This window comes from Squalius cephalus, assembly GCF_949319135.1.
Source record: "Squalius cephalus genome assembly, chromosome: 20".
NCBI classification, from domain to species: Eukaryota; Metazoa; Chordata; class Actinopteri; order Cypriniformes; family Leuciscidae; genus Squalius; species Squalius cephalus.
The window spans coordinates 31,692,155-31,712,520 of record NC_137141.1 but is presented as its reverse complement, the minus strand read 5'-3'; the positions used below and the strand labels follow the sequence as shown (position 1 = coordinate 31,712,520).

At 37.8% G+C, this 20,366-nt stretch overlaps 1 protein-coding gene across 2 annotated transcripts in view; it reads left to right on the top strand.

Moving 5' to 3' along the window:
* The window catches only part of LOC307147856 (CAP-Gly domain-containing linker protein 4), a 50,962-nt gene that overhangs the window by 16,759 nt on the left and 13,837 nt on the right, over positions 1–20,366 (top strand). For both annotated transcript variants that reach the window (XM_079852899.1, XM_079852898.1), the window contains exons 7-11: positions 2,284–2,541; positions 4,155–4,290; positions 8,024–8,155; positions 18,750–18,932; positions 19,828–19,965. In XM_079852899.1, the coding sequence (XP_079709025.1) occupies positions 2,284–2,541; positions 4,155–4,290; positions 8,024–8,155; positions 18,750–18,932; positions 19,828–19,965 (847 nt within the window). The remainder of the gene's footprint in view (positions 1–2,283; positions 2,542–4,154; positions 4,291–8,023; positions 8,156–18,749; positions 18,933–19,827; positions 19,966–20,366) is intronic.

Genomic DNA, 20,366 nt, shown 5'->3' with positions numbered 1-20,366 from the left:
TTAGAGCCCTATACTTTCCATTTGTCTGGAGCTGTACACTTGTATGTGTCTAAAGATGGAAAACAACCCCAACTCATCCTGCCATCTAAGAAATGTGTAGTGCATCCAGACCTTTCAGCTTTTCTTGATGTGATGAGAGGCTCTTAAAATGGATGTCGCAACCATGGACCCCCCCCCCCCTGCTATTAATGAGCAGGTTGAAAAGGACACGCACATTAAGTCTAAAGCCAGCAGAGAACCAATGGGCTGAGGAAAAACAAAACAGCCACAGTTACTGCTCACTAGCCAAGCCATGTCAAGGACGACGCATTTGTTTTGGCCGTCTTCCGTGTTTGGTTCCAGCTCGATGGCTGCCACAACACGTTGTTGGATAAAACAGAAGGGCAAGAGAAGTCCACTACCCAGGCTGTTGGCTGTGCAATACATTTAACAATGGTGTCAGGCTGTGCTTCAGCAAGCGTTGAGCTGTTTGGCCGGAGGGGGCTGATGTGACATGCTGATGAACATTTTAATCTAGTGTGTAACTTTGCCCTGGTACATCATGCATTCAGTGATTCAGTTTAACTTGCACCGGGATTACGGCGGAACTACAGGATCTTTCCAGAAAATAAGTCGGGTCAGATTGCATTTTGTTGAGAAAAATTATTCTAAATACTATAATGATGTATCTGAGCTCCACAACAAATCCTTTAAATTTAACGGAATGCAGAACAGGAATGAAAAATATAAGTAAACACCAAGCCTAAACTAATTTAATACTGGCATGTGGGAAATGCATTATATGAATACACTTCGAGCTGACCTACCTCTCTAATTCGGATCAAATCCAAATGTATGCACTTAAATATAATTTTTAGCTGTACTAATTATTAAAAATGCCATAATGTGTTTGCAGAGATTTAGGAAACATGCTATGTTCAAATACTTGCAATGCTACAGTCAATTATTACACTTTGAAATGTGCGTTCTGGGTCGTAATGTCTTTTTTTTGTTTTGGTCTGTGTGATCCCGCCCACTGCCAATTCACCCAATAGCATTTCAACACCCCGGGTTGCCAGTTGGCGGAAAACACAGCATATTGCAGTCATGGAAGCCAGCAAACGAACTGGCATCCATCCTCGACATTCATCTAAAAACCTTTATGACCAGAGGCATAAATAAATACTGTTTGTGTCACAGCTTAAATACTGACTTGGGTAATTTTCTTCTTGATAGGTAAGCATGTGGGAAATGTGTTATACAAATAAACTTGGGCTTACGTGCATCTCTCGTTTGGCATGAATCCAAATGTGTGCGCTTTGCACGTTTTGTGTGCTTGAGGTTAATCGCATTATATAAGTTGCTTTGGAATATAACTCACAACATATTTCAGATGATTAAAAAAACAAAAAAAAGTGACTTATTCCAGAAGGTGTGGTAACTAAAAGAAGCAATACTTCTCATTTTTAATAATCTGACAGTTCAACTGTTTGCAAAATAGTGTAGCTTTTCCAAGAAGAAGCTTTTATCTTCAAAGGTAGAGGTGTGCATTGACAAAACGCTACATTGCTGGCTTTTTATGTCATGTTGTGTATCCCGTGAGAAATCCGAGGTAAAAATCAAACACAATCTTCTAGAAAATCCTCTCTTCCAGGTAGCATTGTGAAGTCCCATTCATTTAGCGAATTGGTTTGTTTAACTTAATTTATTCACTTAATTTGTTTAGCATCAACTGCTCCCCTAGCCCATAAATAATATAATATGTATAAATGTTAAAACACTGATGTTAATATATTTTTCTTTAGTTATTTATTATTTTTTGTTTTATTTTAGTGCTGGTTATGTGTTTGAGGCAGCCGTCCTAATCGAGATCCTAATTAAGATCGTCATGAAAATACAATCGTTTGTATAATTAAAAAGATGTTTCTCCTTAAACAGCTTCAATCTAGTTAGACACTTAGTAGCTGTTAGTGAATTGAAATGCTTTTTTAAAAGAGTTGCTTGACTGCAGCTTAACTACTTTGCATTATGAGAAGCTTGTTAGCTGACGTTACAAAGTAGTTTTCCTAAAGATGGCTCTTGGTATTTGTGGTATAAATAAGACAGGTAACAAATTAAAGGAAATCCACCCTGCAAATCAATACAAAGTTGTTCTGAGAGATCACCTTCATTCTTTAAGTCTATGATGCTCCTCTGGTGGCCCAACACCTTTCTAAGACGCTTTATGTTTTTTTTTGTCACAATTTTCTTTTAGGATCTTTAGCTTCTTTTTAAACCTGTGTGTTTCTTGCCTTACGTCTTTAGAATGATAAGGGCCAGTGTCCGGCTGATGTTGTTCCAGAGCCTGTAGATATGCCTCTGGAAGTGGCTGATGCCGCAGTCCAGGTTAAAGAGCTGCGCACACTGCTGCGGGACGTCCTGCCCAGACCCGACAGTCCTCTCACTCTCCTTCTCCCTCTCCTGCCTGCCAGAACCCCAGGTCTCCTCTCGGACAAAGCTCGTGCCCAGCTTTCAAGTATGGGCCTTCACCTTGGAGACAAAGTTGTCATTGCTGGTCAAAAGGTACTGCATAAGTTCTGCATTTCTTTGAGCATGTAATGAGCACAGCAGTGCTGTTCAGGAGCAAACATATTTTATTTAAATTTATATGGCACATACAGTGGCCTCAAAAAGAATTTGGACACATTTGGGCATTTAAGTCATGCTTAATTTAATCAATCCAATCAATCAATCTATCAATCTATCTATCTATCTATCTATCTATCTATCTATCTATCTATCTATCTATCTATCTATCTATCTATCTATCTATCTATCTATCTATCTATCAATCTATCAATCTATCAATCTATCTATCTATCATTATTTTTTAAATGTATTTATTTATTTATTTTGAAAAATACATCTATATTATATTAACAGACTTTTATGTCAGATGCGATTAATCACAATTGATCGATTTGACAGCACACACACATATATATATGTGTGTGTGTGTGTGCTGTCAAATCGATCAATTGTGATTAATCGCATCTGACATCATTTTTTGGTCCTTCTGAGGAAAATTAGCTTATAAATCATACTAAATTATGTTTTTTGAAAATGTAAAAATGCAGAACGTTTTCTCTGAGGGTTTTGTTAGGGGATAGAGTATACAGTTTGTCAAGTATAAAAAGCATTACATCTATGGAAAGTCAAGGAAATGTGTGTACTTGCTGATCCTCACATAAAATATAAGGACAGGGGTTACGGATGCTAGTGTTTGAACATAACAGGTTTGCTGGGATTGATATTGATCGAAGCCGTTGAGAAATCAAATTTAATAGAAACAGGTGCACCCCCCACACACGTTCTGCAAAATGAGAGTTGTCAGAAAGAAATCACTTCATGCACCGCTCCTAGCAAAGAACTAAAATGTCAGTGAATGGTATCCTAAAGATGCCACGCAATCAAATCTGTCCTACATGCCCATTGAGACATCAACAGTAATGAGCAGGGAATCAGCTGGGGCTCTCAAACACATTTGCAGTGGGTAAGGATAATGGCGGGAGTTAAGAGACCAGAGTGCATGCTCTGCTTTCTCCTTGCAGACATATTTCCTTTTACAATGTTTTTTTTTTTTTGACCTGCTCTCGCATTCACATACCTACACACCAAATTATCCATTAATGAAATGCTCCGCCACATTGGGACCGAAGTGAGCAGACAGCCGGGAATCTACAGATTGGCTAATCAAAACCCCATTATCTTCAGGGATCCTTGGCGCCACTGGCTTTCTTTGATCCCCATTTTACTTTTAACATTATTTGTATCCAAGCTAATTTGCCTGTTTATGAATGTCGGCGCATAAGAAAACAAGGGCGACCTGTCGAACGAGCCTAAATATGTGCTGCTCTGTGCGAATGCACTTCTTTGTTTCTGGAATAAAGCAGTAATCACTTTTCATTGCCCTCCAGAGTACAGAGCAAGATAAAGAGAGCATGAAACGGGTTTATTGAACATGTATTATCACCTCGACAGCCCATGCGGCCAGAAAACTATTCCTCACACTGTCCCCCAGAACCTTCCCTCTGTTTGCTACTGTTTCTGCAGGATGCTCTCGTGGTGCCGTGATTAAATGCATTGTGGAAATATGTAAATCTTAGTTTAATCTACCCTCTGGTTTGTTTTGTAAGGTCGGGACTCTGCGGTTTTGCGGTAGTACCGAGTTTGCTGGTGGTCTTTGGGCTGGGGTAGAGCTTCACCAACCAGTGGGCAAGAATGATGGATCAGTAGCTGGCGTCCAGTACTTCACCTGCCCAAGTAAACATGGTAAGAGTTTAAATGTACATGGTTTTCTCTTATTATAGTTACTTGCAAAGAGCAATGTTAAATAATTAGCTAACTAGTGAGTGTAATGCTAACATTACATTGCATCAAGCTAACCAGGTACAACACAATTAGGATGAGTCATGTCTGTTCCATGTTAATCCGAATTTTTGTCTTAACCAGCTAACCAGACTGTGACTAATGTGATACTTTGATATTTGAACCCAGCTCGATAGCTATTAAACATAATGTTTACTAACTAGCTAACCAGGTGAAACATGATACAAGGTCAAGGAATAAATCATGTCTTTTTGAGTTTTTGTCTAAACCAGCAATTGTGATAAGTGAGATAAGACGATATTTGAGCTTAAATAAGTTTACAAACTAGTTAACCAGAGGCAACACAAAAGCGTGCTTGACAGTGTTGATCTGAGTTTAAGAATATGATAGTCATGACCTGACACTATATAAGCATAACTAGGTAGTAACTAACTAGTGAGCAAACTTTACTAAACAGGCACAACAAAGAACCAAGGAATGAGTTCTCTCTTCAAATAACCAGCTACAACTTTGACAAGTGTGTTACAGTGATATTTCAGCATAACTAGCTAACTAGTGTTACTAACTAGTTAACCAGTGGCAACGCAATAGAGTGCCATGGGATCATGACTCTTCTGTCTTGATCTTAGCTTTTGTATTAACCAGCCACAAATATGATGTGATATGACCATATAAAACTTAAGTAGCTAACTAGTTAGCAACATTTTCACTAACTAGCTTACCAGGCACATCAAAATCATGCCATGTCTCTTTAATAACCAGATACGACTTTGACAAGTGTGTTACAACAATATTTGAGCATAACGAGCTAGTAAGTCTATTTTACTAACTAGTTAACCGGAGGCAACACGATAGAGCGCCAATAAATCATGTGTTAACCAGCCACAACAGTTGACGATATATAAGCATAACTAGCTAACCAGTGAGTGTAATTTTACTAACCAGCTAACCAGGCACAACAATGTCTTGTCTCTTCCAAAACAAGTGGGTTACTACAATTTTTGAGCATTACTAGTGAAGGGTAATGTTTACTAAGGAGGTAACCAGATACAACTTTATAAAGCATCAAATAATCTCTTTTAAATGTTAAAGGGCACCTATTATGCCCATTTTCACAAGATGTAAAATAAGTCTCTGATGTCCCCAGATTGTGTATGTTAAGTTTAAGCTCAAAATACCCATACCCAAATTTTTTTACAGCATGTTTCAATTGTCATTTTTGGGGGCTTAGAAAAACGCGCCGTTTTAGTGTGTATCCCTTTAAATGCAAATTAACAGTTGCTGCCGGCCCAGGGGGCGGAGCCTCAGGAGCTCACGCTAAGAGCCAGGACAATCTCATCTGATAATATCAAAACAGAAACTCTCGGTAATGGTGTTCATTTCGACTCGAGTCGGACAATAATGCCCACAGAGCCAGAGAATATATGCTGTATGGAGATAGAACAGGTATCGTTTAGTTTTATTACGGTTATTTGTCATCTGCTTTTATCCACTATTAAAGGAGAACTCCGGTCAATTTTAACATTGAGCTCATTTTTTTTGTACATTTGGAGTGCTGTCAATACAGAGAACAACGACAAAAATCGGTGTTGCCTACACCGAGTTATTCTATTTTTAAAATTTGCACCCTGTTGACTTCAATGGGGCAAGTACTAAACCTGCTTTTAGCCTCTTAACATCCTTGATGTGTCATTACAAGTGCACAGAAAATGTGAGTGATTCCTTCTGAGTGAACACGAGTGAGTCTGACTGCAGTAGATGTGAAAGATATGTATAAAAATGATGTTATTTAAGCCAGCGCAAATACCTTTGTTTACATCCTGTTTTTCCTGTTTTTTGTCCAAAGTAGTCGATTGCAGAGTTCACATGCATAGGTTTAATACCTATGATCACGCGCGTGAACTCGGCAATCGACTACTTTGGACTTCAACCGAAAAACAGGATGTAAACAAAGGTATTTGCGCTGGCTTAAATAACATCATTTTTATACATATCTTTCACATCTACTGCAGTCAGACTCACTCGTGTTCACTCAGAAGGAATCACTCACATTTTCTGTGCACTTGTAATGACACATCAAGGATGTTAAGAGGCTAAAAGCAGGTTTAGTACTTGCCCCATTGAAGTCAACAGGGTGCAAATTTTAAAAATAGAATAACTCGGTGTAGGCAACACCGATTTTTGTCGTTGTTCTCTGTATTGACAGCACTCCAAATGTACAAAAAAATGAGCTCAATGTTAAAATTGACCGGAGTTCTCCTTTAATACAAGCCTACTGTAGCAGACCCCGTCCGAATGATGACCAAAATATACTGATGAGTTCAATTAAGTTTATTGTACCTCACACAAAAGATGAAGCGTTAGTTTTACTCCAGAGAATCACAGTAAGAGCTGAATAAACACAGTATATAAGTGCGCATTAAAGTCTTCATAAATCCATAAACTCTCTCTCTCTCCCTTTCATTATCATCAACATACACAGCGAAATACACAAAACACTCATTAGAACTAACAGTAAACAAATATATACACACCTTTTCAGTGGGTGCTTAATCAACCAGTAAACTGTATATCCACGACTGGATGAGCTGTCAGAAAGTGCGCGCTCTCACTTTAATTTCTGCCGTGGTCAGTAACGTTAGGCCTGTCGCTCCGGAGACTGTAAGCTGGATCACGAACAGTACAGATCCATCCTCGAGTAACAACGAGAGTAAATGAAGACTAAGTTCATTCTTACATCCAACAACAAAACACCTCAATCGCTTAGGAGACATTCTTGTCTACAGCTGCTCCAGCGTGGAAACAATGGTGGACTGTGTCCAGCTCACTCAGGGAGGGTCTATGCTCAAACTGCAGTGTCAATCAACAGTCGTGGGAGGGGCCTGTGCAAAGTGACGTCACATTGCCCCGAATCTGAGAACGGCTTGTTCTGAGACAGTGCTTATGATTTATGGGGATTTTAAAAAAAGCACTTGGTGGATTTTTATCATTCTAGGGTGGTTGTGTACACACACTGCCAACACACATTTATCTTCAAACACCATGTAAAAGTGAATTTTGCATAATAGGTGCCCTTTAAGTTTAGTATTTGTCTTAACCAGCCATGATTGTGACATGATGAAATAACTAGTGGCTTGTGAGTGTAATTTTTACTATGGAAGTTTGTTAATTTATTAACCAGCATGCAAACCTGGAGCAATTAAGTTGTCTATTTCATGTCGAATATTTGTTCAACTAGGATAACCGTTGATATTGACATTTTATCGGTCACATGCTTGATACAATCATATTGTTATATACAATGATAGGTTCTCTCAAAATGTTACAATGATACTTCAGTCCTTGCATTGTGTTTTTTATTTTTTATGTGGTACACGTTAGGACAAAAGTTTGCCATGTTTGCCGTAATTAAGATATCGACACACATTGCTTTTTCACATTGCGACACACGTTTTATGGAATCTTCACATATGTATCACAATTAGCCCAATGTGGATCATCATATCATGAGGCCATTGGTGACACCCGACTTTTTTTTTTTTTTTTTTTATCAGTTGGCCATTTTTCATTGGCAGTTTTCATGTTTTTTCAATTCTATCTCAGCTTACAATCCGGGTCTTGCTTTCTTATCTGTCCTCAGTCGCTAACAAAATGATTTCTCTCTGACCCTCTCCAGGAATCTTTGCCCCCCTCTCTAAACTCAGCAAACTCTCGGAACGACGAAAATACAGTCCTCGCCAGCCCTCCGCTCCTACCCCCCACCCTAGACGAATCGACTTGGCGCGGGTCACGTCCAAAGTCAACACAGGTACATTTCTCACTGACCCGGTTGCTTAATGACCCTCTTTTCAGCTCACAAACCCAATATCAGGAGGAACCCAGTGGCCACCACAGACTCGAAGCTAATTACCATCCCAGAGGACCTGCTTGATAAATAAACTTACACGAGTGTGAACAGCGATAGTGGTGATAAAGCTGTTGGTGTTACCACTTTATTCTGTCCCCTTCGGGGTTGTAGAGACAATAAAAAGCCATGTGAGCACTGAAGAAATGGAGCAATCATTGAGGGAGCTAACGTCACTTGTGTGCCATTACAGCGTTCACCCTAGGGGCCGTTTACACAGGCGCGACACCCACCGATGTGTGAAGTGAATCACTCTAACATGCATAAACTCCCTTTTTTGTCACATATGCACATGAAAGAGGACAAATGACTCATTTAAACTCTTCCATTATCATCCATGACAGACAACCCTCAGAGGGGTTTTATACAAGGGAAGTTGACATTTTGAAAATTGGACTTGTTCTGTAGTGAAATCCTACGCTTGCTCTAAAACTATTTTAGCATTAGCATTTTGCTAATTTCTTTATGGTAATTGTTTGTGCAGCTTTTGTGACCTTGTATTAATTCAATAACTACATGGAATATTTATACCTAAAAAAAAACTAGGGGTGTGACAATTTCTGTAGGAGAAACGTGCAGATCATTGGATTATTCACTCAACCAATTTGTTCAAAAATATTTATTCATCCAGTTACCAAATACCACTACTGTATGTCGCTCAGAGACATGCAATGTTTGGAACTGTGGCCTTGGCAAAAATAGACTAATTAACAATATTGCCTAAAATTACACATTATTTTACTTCCTTTCAATTTAACTTTAAAAAACAAATCTAAATTGCAGTCATGCTTGGCTGTTATTATCTGCGGGCGAATAAAAGTCATGCTGATTTTCAGAACAGCGTCTCTTGCTGACATGATGCTACTTAAATATTCATCGTGAGCATTATTATTTTCATAAAATCATAGTCTGGCCTACACTACAGGACCATATCAATTGTGAAAAAGCTCATTTAATCATGACCAGTTTTAGGACCTGTATCTCTAAGTCTAAAATTGTGATGTTGATGGGGGGAACAAAGGATAGATTGCATTAACTACTGACAAACATATCTCCCCCACACAGTGCTAAGGGCATCAGTTTTAGGTACAGTAAACATAACACACCTAAATATCCTGTAAGCTGCCGAGACCGCCGACGCGTTTCTCATAATATACGTCTGCAGAGAGAGATGGTGTTCCCACACAGGCTTCCATTAGTGCGCTAATGCTGATGAACAGCAGGTCCTCTCATCACCTCTGTTACACTAGACACACGTCTGTGTGTCCTGCTGAGTGTTGGGCGGCCTTCACTTGTTGATCTGTTCTCCTAGACAAGCATTTCCGCTGTGTCTTCCTCTAGGGCTCAGGTATTGTCCACTCAGACAGCTAAATGCAGACATATGGATCTCAATAGCTTTGTGTGGAAAAACACTTTTATGAAAAGCCCTTAAGGCATTGTGATACGAAAAATGCTTTTCTGCTTTCTCTCATACTTTTTTTATTTTATTTGTTTGTTTCTCCTTCCCTTTCTGTTTTTATTACCTGCCTGTCTGTACTTTTAGAGGTTTCGTGAGAATTTATCTGCAAAGTTTGTTAATTCTCATAAAAATATAACAATTCAAAATCAAAGTTTAATGTCCTAATAATAATAATTAATATTATTGTTATCATTAAAATTATAATGTTTTCTTTTGTTAGTCAGTCAATCAGCAGTGTTAATTTAGTATCACTGAGATACCATTATAGCTTTTTAAAATATTTTGAATTAGTTTTTATTTTATTGTTTTTTGTTTTAATTTGAAAGTTTTAATAATGATATTACTGTATTACGTTACATTGTATTATTTTCATTATTATTTATCTAATAAAATGACAAAACATATAGTAATCAAATTATTAAAACTTTAACTAGCAAGTGACAAAATTGTTTTATTGTTTAGTTTTAGTTAACTATAGTAGTCAGTTTTATTTATTGCTTGTATTATTATTATTTTTGAAGGGAGAGAACCCAGACAATTTTTTTCACTCCAAAACAGGCACTATTTTTACATATTTGTGAACAATTAATCACTCTTTGTAATTAATTCATGAACTTAATTTCTGGCATAGAGTTGTAAGACCTGAAATAATTATCAAATCTTTTCAAAGAGGCACTATCATATTTTATAAGCAGCCTTGTTATGCCCACCCACTGTTTTTTTGTTCTTAAACCTCTCGGTCATGTTCCTCTCTATCTCTGCACCTTTTTACATTCTTGATTTTCATTTTGGTTTGAGGACTCAGTGTTGAGTCACGCTGTTTGCATTAAGACTAATACGCACATCCAAGGAAGGAGACCGAAGCCAAAGCTTTCTAGGGCTCTTGTGAGTCACTTGTAGGCCAACTTCAACTATGATGCACATTCAAACACACAATTACCAAAAGCCTCCGCGTGCAGCCGTCCACCTCCAACGCGCTCACAATAACCATATCCAAGCAACACATTGTGTTTATAATGACACTTTAATGATGTCACTGTCCTCGCAGCCACCGCGGAAGAAACGACGGCTCCACGTTGTCCTCTAATTACTGTAGTGCCGTTTCAAGGCGTTTTTTTTCCTCTCTCTTTTTTATTCCCAAGGTGATTTGAATAGTGTACCTTGGTGTGTTTCTGTGTTCCCTGTTGATTGATTGTCCAATGAAGCCAAGCTTAATGAGCAGTCCTCACATCGGTCTGAACAAACTGGCTGTAATTTGTCATGAAAAGGAACGGGGGATAGAAGCTGTGTGTTTGTCCCTGCTTTAACCCTTTATATTTTATCTGGTTGTACAACTATCTCAATTTCCTTTTGAAGTGAACTTTTGATATTTGGCGAATAATCGTTTATAGGGGTCAGACATGTGCTAAAAAAACATTCAGAAAATGTATTACATTGTTAATATATGCACATGGAAATATTTTGGTTGAAAAAAAAAATAAAAATAGGTTCACCCAAAAACGAAATCAGTCCAATGTATTTTATTTTTGCAATAAAAATAGAAACCTAGTTCACATTGAAGTCTCTAAAAGTTCAACCACATAATTTGCAAACTGAGAAAACTTTTTTTTTATGTTTGATTGAAATTATGTTTTGTTGATTTCAGGATGATAAAAGGCTATTTCTTTGAGAAATGTGATCCATAAAGACAGATGATAAGTCTAGCGCGAGTTTAATGGTTTTGCTTTAGGGTGGGCCATAAATGTTTTGGGTGAGCTGCATAAGAATGACTTTCATAAGATGTGCCATGAATGTTTTACTCTCATTTTGAGCATCTTTAAAACACTCGTACTACATTTAAATGGACTGAACCAGATTTCATGGACTCTTTTATAATTCATTTGCATTTTGCTATACTGTTTATTTTGTTCAGCACATCACAGTGCACAATTTATGCAAGCTTTATGTTTTAATGGTGCCGAAATTGCTTGTCCTCAAGATTCAGCTTGTCAAAGTTAATTAGGACTTTACAAAGGGAAAATCTATTTTATTGACATATGCAGCATATGTATTGTTGAGAATAAATATGTTCTAAATTTATTCCTGTGAGTCTGAGAACGTATGGGGGACTAAAAGTGTTTGACTGTCTGCATGAATAATGTTCCCAAACAAATCTCAGTCAAACTTTATTCTTTTCAAATCCACCTGTAGTGTCTCAGTCTCATTTTTCTCAGATGAGCTGATTTTAAATCAGTTTTTTAGCAGCCAAAACATAGATTAATAAACAGAACACACTTCTATATAAGGATAAAAGTGTTTATTTTTATTTTCTATGTGATATTGTTTTGTTTTTTGTAATATTGCTTCAATATTAATTGGTGGATGAATTGTTAATTCTGATTATTATTATGTGTAACAGGTATTTATATGGCTTTTATCATATTGCTTTTGCCATTTAAAAAAAATAATGAATTAAAATTTAATTAAAATATTTTATTTTTTAGATACTCCAGTTTGTGTAAGAACACTCCTTGCCCATGGTAAACTCACAGTAAAACACAATATCTTTACTTTAATATCTTACCTGTAGATCGCCAGCAAGACCTCTAGTGTAGCCAAGTACAGATTCATAATGATCTACAGTGTTTGCTCTGCTTTAGTAATAGCTGTCTGTTTATGCAATATTATTCCAGTGCTAATATTGAACTGTTTAGTCTTAATAATGTTTGTAAAGGTCAGGGATGACACCATCTTGGTTGTTTTGGTGTTCTCATTGTGCATATATTAGCATTTTAAGGGGTCCTTGGAGAGTGTGTGCCGTAACACTCCAGTGGATGTGACTTCTTTGAGCGGGCCTTGTGTACGGAACTAATGATTCTGATGCTTTTGTTTTTGTGGTGTCGGACATGATGTACATTCCCTGTTGTACATGTTTCATACGATTCGGAACAACTGTGGCTTCAAAACTCAAAAAGTATTTCTATATACTTACTCAAAATTTAATTGCACTAGCTAAGACTACATCAAGTAGCATCTGCAAAGAGTCATATTTCTCAAAGCTAACATTTCCTTTTTGCCTGACTCCATCTATAGGTGAAGTTCATGACATTAAAGGTGCAGTAAGTGATTTCTGAGAAACACTGTTGATATTTGAAATCAACTCAAACAAACACACCCCTCCCTTCATTGCTCCACCCTTAAAATGCACAAACACACAATGCAAGAGTGAATGTCTCTTTATCATTGCTGAAACCAAGCAAAATAATGCTTTATGTAAAATAAAGTGAAGATGACAAATGAACAAGGAAGAGCAAAACATGAACATACAGTTTACAAGAGTATACAAGCAAGAGATAGTTATTAGTCGCCAGCAGCACAGCAGCTCCAGACAAACAATGACACTTTAAAAACTGTGCTGCTACTAGAGCTAACATTACAGCAACAGAAAATCTTGGTTCTGTGAAACAGCAAAACCAATGGATCAGAAACAACTCAACCTCACATCAGTTTCCAGCTCTTCCCACTTAGGTCTCTCCAGTGCTGGAAAGCTTTTCTATTATTAACGTGGGTCCTAAAGCTCTTGCCTGATCATATCCCTTCTTTTTCCAGTGATATTCCTCTGAGCTTTTCTCCTTTGTAATGTCTCTCAGCCATCTCTCTTTCTACAGTCTTTCTTCAAATCTCACTCTCTCTCCTCCCCCTAGGGCTGCACGATAATGGGAAAAAATGACATTGCGATATTTTTTTTTTTTCTGAGATATATATTGCGATATGAAACCAATTTCACCAGATTAAAGTGAATCGGTTCAAAGGAGTCATTAGTTCATGAATCGGACATGTCATTAGTGGACGTGTAGGCTACGGCACACGTTGTGTGATTATCTCGGCAGTTTAGGACATCGCACAAGATTTGTGTCAACACAGAAAACATTTCATCACTGGATAGGTTTTTTCATTTACTGAAATTGTGGTTTATTTCAGCTGTATGTGTGGAATGTTTTTAGAGAAGATAAGGCACATTTTAGCACAATTCACACCCCACGGTAATGAGAAAAAAAATATCTGAATGCTCCACGTGAAACTTTGGTCTTCCGACCTTTTACCATCAATTGATTTTGATTAATATGCACGAGGGAGAGAGAGCAAGGCAGCACTCGTGTTGTTTGATGACGGTGAGAGTGTGTGCGCGTGGCCGGGGCTCTCTCTCTCTCTCTCTCTCTCTCTCTCTCTCTCTCTCTCTCTCTCGCCCTGTCAAGCGCAGCAGTCATTCTATTCTACATCACTCACCGATCAAATAAGGCTTTGGCGGGACAAAAATTCGCTTTGGCGGCTGCCAAAAAAATTTCAATGCAGGAAAACCCCTGCATAACCGACTGTGTTTATGAGGATTTTCACCGAGACGGGCATTCTGACTTAATTTTGAATTCTCGTGTCCGTTCAAGCTCAGAAATAAGAGAAAGAGCACTGAACTTTGTGTCTGCCCAGCTCTGCGTGCGCACACTTCTTGCGCTTGATGTTTAAACTGACAGGACTTAAAAACACATGAAAATGATAAACTTTCACTCTATGATGGTTAAACTTTGCAATTAATCAGCGAATCACATGCATTACGGGCCGGGGAGTAGCTGGCCCGTACGGATCATGAATCGCGGATCAACTACGATACCTATTCTTGACATCGCACATCCTGCGATCTGACTATCGTGGATGCGCACATCGCGATATCGATGGTAAAACGATACATCGTGCAGCCCTACTTTCAACAGTGTTTCTCATAAATCATTAACTATGCACCTTTAACTATGGACTGCTGGGTTTGTTAATGTTTGACAACCAGAAAAAGAGCAAAGGCTTTTTGTCAGTTTCAACACTATATTGCTTGTGTTTGCGATATCATTGCTTTTTTTTTTTTTTTGAAGTAACATTTCTTTAAGTCTATGCTTTTCATGCTCTCTACCTCCAAGAGCAGTAAAAAGATGATGTCCTTGAATTTAAATGTGTTCTACATTCCTCCAACACCACTGCCATTTCCTAAATGAGTGTGGTCCAGCACTTTGGGTTTAGATAACTTTTTTTGGACTTTTAACACCAGACTGTGTAAATTCCAAAAGTCTTGGCTCTCGCTTATCAATTAGTCTCTAAACTTGTTTCATTAATGAACTCTTTAGCCCATGAAGGTCTGTGAATATGATGGCTTAATGAGAGACCTCATTCCAAACTGCTTTCCAAGAGCTGGAAGGTTAAAGCTGCTTCTCTCGTGTGGCCTATTTCTTGGTCATTTAAGTGCAGTGGATAACGTTTTTAGGTCTTGTTAGATGTCTGCAATGCTGTGCCAAGGCTTGGGCACTTTTCCATGCTTCCGTACGATTAACATTTGGCTGGAACTCAGACAAGCTTCAAAGACTACATTTAAAAGGGCTGGAATGCTAAAATAATTAAACAAAGTGACTTTGATAAATGTCGGTTTCTGGTATGTTATTGGTAATTTGGTGTTTTATTAGAATTTACTGTAAGTGCAACGAAAATAAACAAACCTCTTACCCTACAGTATGTATTCAAATTTGCCATAAATCTCGTCCCGCACAGTTTGAGCCGTGGACATGGATTATAACTCAAATCAAATCACTGCTTGTTGAGGAGATGGTATTTTTCAAAGCCATCAGGCTCATGATTTTCTTCTGGCAGACCATAAAATAGAAGACAAAATCCCATATGCTTGCATTGGAAAAGGGATCTGAGCTATATCATATATCATTATTATATCGTATCAGCCATATCAGCAGCTACCTTTGAATTATTATTATTATTATTATATCTGTAGACCAACGAGGTGATGATTTTGCCAAAAATGCTGACTGAACGTAGTGTTATTATGCCAATCCTTCCTATAATGTTAGAAATAGAATATTATTTAGTTATTTTTCAAGGAACGTTTGAAGTTTTGTCATTCAGCCAAAATAAATTGTTTGAAATTCACCCAGTCAACTGGGATGCAGCATTCTCATAACATGTCACTTGACCTTTAGATGTTGGCAGGCCTCAATTTCTGTGTCAGATACTTGCCTGTTCAGTTTTTATATTCATTTTTCTGTGAAAAAATGGGCTTTACTCACCTGTTTTATCATGCTAATTATTTAGTTCAATAATCACTGGTTAGTTATTTAATTGGTTTGACCATCTAAAATGGCATTTATAAAACTTAGTTGGATTAAATCTAGCGTTAATTCATGTGATGCTTCTCCTGCAAATATGAATGGCAGCTTAATGAACTTATAACATTTGTCTCATCAAGGGACATTCATATTGACAACAATATGCAGTGTCAAAGGGGCCAAAAGTCAGTTAATTTCAGTGAGAGCTTACAATATTGGTGACACAAGTAACAGCGTGGGTGTGTTAAATTTTAACTTACTGTAAATTAGGCATGGAATGGATCACAGTTTTTATTTAATTTAATTAATTAATTTATTTATTTAGAAAAGGGACAGCGTACATTAATCAACATTCGTGAATGTAAATGTACCCAAATTAGCCCGAAGGCTTGTTTTCATCGGTAGTCCCTTTGCCAGATGTTATTAGGCTTAAAACTAGAGAAAAGGGTAAAACATTACAACAATAATAGAACTAGAACTCTGTAAAATACAATTAAACATATTATACAAAAAGACGATATATATATATATATATATATATATATATATATATATATATATATATATATATATATATATATATATACACACACAAAAAAGAAAGATAAAAAAATACATTGTTATGACTTAAATATTACTAATTAGAATGAAATTATTATTATTATTAATAATAGTAGATTTAAATTGAATAAAAACAGCCAGAGGAGGAGGAGCCAAACCATGCATAATCTTATGAACTAAACAAACATCTTTAAAGTGAATTAGATTTTCTCAGCTAAACAAGTTATACTTATTTAAAATGTGACGATGAAAACTAAATAGTTTTTTTATAAAAAAAAAAAAATTAATGGTTTTAAAACTATCAAATGAGTATTAGACCAGCTTGTCAAACAATATGTGACATGAGAAAGAATCATAGAGTGAAAATAGATCTCTGCAGTCTCATTTGATAAAGAATTTCTAATAAACCTAAAATTAACCAAGTTAAATTTAACCCCTTGCAAACCTTTTTTTATGTGGTAATCCGTACGTGATCCGTACTGATTAGGCCCCACGGTTCGGCACGCATGCGATTCACGGATTAACTGCTAAATTTAACCATCATAGAGTGAAAGTTTATAATTTAGACGTGTTTCATCTTGCCAATTTACACATTCAAACAATTTTAAACTCAGAAGAAGAGGCGGAAATCATTATCTGTGCGCAGAGAGAGAGAGAGAGAGAGAGTCTGGAAGGAGACAACGTCACAAAGCTGATTGTGAACCTCTATCATAATGGGGACAGTCATGGTCCAGGGACCAGAAACCAGCCTTTAATGAATTCCAGAGGAACTTCAAAAACCTTAAATTGGAGGTTCAGAAGATTAAGAAAGATCCTGAAGTTAAGAGAAGCACAGAGGGGGGGTTCTGCAACACAACGGACACCAACACTGTCTGTCAGAGGAGTTCTTGAGCTGGGGTCAGACACATCAGCACTTCTGCATCTCCCAAGATAAAGGCCTTGAGAGACAACATCGCTGAGCTGGAGCAGGACTTACTGTTTAAAGAGGAAACTACCAACAACATCCACCAGCTTCTGAATATGACCAGCTATCACAGCATTCAACAACTACAACAGCTCTGCTCTGCCGGAGGTGGCCAATCAGGAGCTGAGGGTGGTGAGAGAGGGACTGGATGAGAACAACACGGACACACACTGGAGAGACTGCTGGAAGAGACCAGAAACAAGCTGCACACAACCACACAACACCTCCACTCCTGAACGCATTTTTTTCTGTCCAATCAAATGCTTCTATAATCTGAAGTCCCGTCCTCTTCATTATAAATAAACGCTGAAGCTGTGGCTGAAATCAGTTACTTGTTCACACATTTACTATTTTCTACATGGTGAATGGCGCAGTGCACTACTGTATATAGGGGATTGGGAACGATTCATACAGAGTAAATATGCTTTCGATTGTGGCAAATGAAGTCTAGTTTTACTTTAGTGTCACATAAACCGCCACAGCAAACACACAGTCTGCTCCGGTCCAGAGACACGAGAGCACAGAGTGAATCATGTGCGAGTCGGCGCAGACCAGAAAACGCATCGTATTTTAAAGCGATATGGCCATTAGAGACAGTACTGACGAGTTCAAGAGGTAACGCCGGTGTCATGCATCAACATTAATTACACACTGTACATCAGGGGTGTCAAACTCAGTTCCTTGGGGGGCCACAACCCTGCCGAGTTTAGCTCCAACCCTAATTAAACACACCTGATCCAGCTAATCAAGTTCTTCAGGATTACTAGAAACTTCCAGGCAGGTGTTTTTGGAGCTAAACTCTGCAGGACATTGGCCCTCCAGGAATTGAGTTTGACACCCCTGCTGTACATCGTCAGCATGATTATATTCTCTGTTTTGTTTTAGTTATAGTTTTATATTAAATCTAAAGGGGGAATCTAAAAGTGGCTTCTGTGTGAGCTGTGCTTCATGTATCGCAACACAATAGACAGTGAAACTTTTTTGCCTGCACAATTTTGCTAATGTGACCATACCTACACTACAGTATATGCATTTAACGTTCCAGTATTTATTTTATTTTATTTATTTTTTGCTGTTTGGAATGAACAATTTTTTTTTCTATATCCATCCAAACAAAGTCCAAGCATAACAAAACTTGGTATAGACATCAGGATATGCTTAGGATGCATGTCAAATTTTGTCAAATTCTGTTCGTAGAGACCCAGTAAAAGTGTCATAAATTTACAACTTTATGATCAATGAAGTCAAATTTGGCATGCATTTTCTTGTTTCCCCCAAAAGTGTGTGCCTGTAATCCTAAAGTGTAGTAATTGTGGTAATCTTCTTCATTTTTTAAATCTGCTTTGTTACAGTTCCACTCTGTCCTTTCTCACCTCTGCACAGGTCTTCTTTCACTCAGTTGTTCCACCTCCTCTTCTTCTTTGGACTCCAGACAAGCTTCCAGACGACCACCAAGACCACCACCACGACAAAGACCACCTCTGCGCCCATGGCAGGAACGGACTCCTCCGAGCACCATATCTACTCCTCCGCCCTCCCGTTCCCTCACCGCCACCCCACACTCTGGTACATTACTTTTGACAATCTACAGTAATTAGCCTTGAATATGTATTTGTAAATAGCAACGTGCACCATCATTATCACAAAGTCACAGGTTCCAAACATGAACCTTGCATCACCCTCCAGGGCAAAGACTAATCCCACAGCAAATAAATGAACATAAGTGAGTTGTTTATCAAAATAATTAAAATATAAATACTTATTTATGCATGATCCATTTGCAGAGTCTTTGCAGTGTACATTATTTGCATCGTGTAAAGATATCTATCGAACTAGCCATGAGAAGGTTTTTTTAATGTAAGTAACTGTAACCTTTCTGTAACTTTCTAAGTAACCTTTCTAAGTATCTGGTCACATGACACATACATATTATGATACATGTTAACGATTGATGCAACTTACCCTACTCTCTACTAGGTTTTGAATGTAAAATGTGTGGTGATGTTTTTAGATGGATATTGAAGGGATAGTTCACCCAAATATGAAAATTAGCCCATGATTTACTCACCCTGAAGCCATCCTATGTGTATATGACATTCTTCTTTCAGACGAATACAATCGGACTTTTAATAAAAAAAAATGTCCTGGTTCTTCCAGGCTTTATAATGGGAGTCAATGGGTATATTTTTTGGAAGTCCATCAAAGCGCATCCATCCATGATAAAAGTGCTCCACACAGCTCTGGTGGGTTAATAAAGGCCTTCTGAAGTTCATGTAAGAAAAATATCCATATTTAAAACTGTATTGACTAAAATAACTAGCTTCCGGCAGACAGCTGTACGCAAGTCGACTTAAGCCAAAAGAGTAACACACTTTTTGGGTGAACTATCCCTTTATTAGTGCATTTAGAGATTATGAGATGTTTTGAAATATTAAAACTTTCTTTTATTTTCTTTCATCAGGAATTGCTCGCAGCAGAACCCCTTCAGCCAGCAGCACAGCATATGAGAGCTCAGATGTGCATTTAGGGGAGCGTGTATTGGTGGTGGGACAAAGGACAGGGATTGTGCGGTTTTTCGGGAAGACCAGTTTTGCTCCAGGTATGACACTATTGCCTTTCTAACAATCTCCTGCAGTGTACGATAGCTCAGGAAAGTGTGCTAAGGGTCGGGGTTAATTGCACATTTAGAGATATTCAATGGCTACTCCTTTGTCAATGTACTTGGATCCCTCTCCTTTATGTAACCTCTGGATGAAGAGAGCCATATTTCAGTAGCAGCATAAATGTTCCAAGTCATCTAATATCACACAATGGATAAAGAAACATTTTATAAATGAGTAAAAGGCACTTAACGTGTCGCACACTTTACCTGTCTTTCTGCTGGGACTTTATGTCTGCTATTCTGCTTGGTTTTTAAGTTGAATACAGCAGTTTTTTAAATGTATACCGTATAAAGGTTATCCGCTTAATGGAACTGGTACTCTCAGGTGAGCTCAGCAG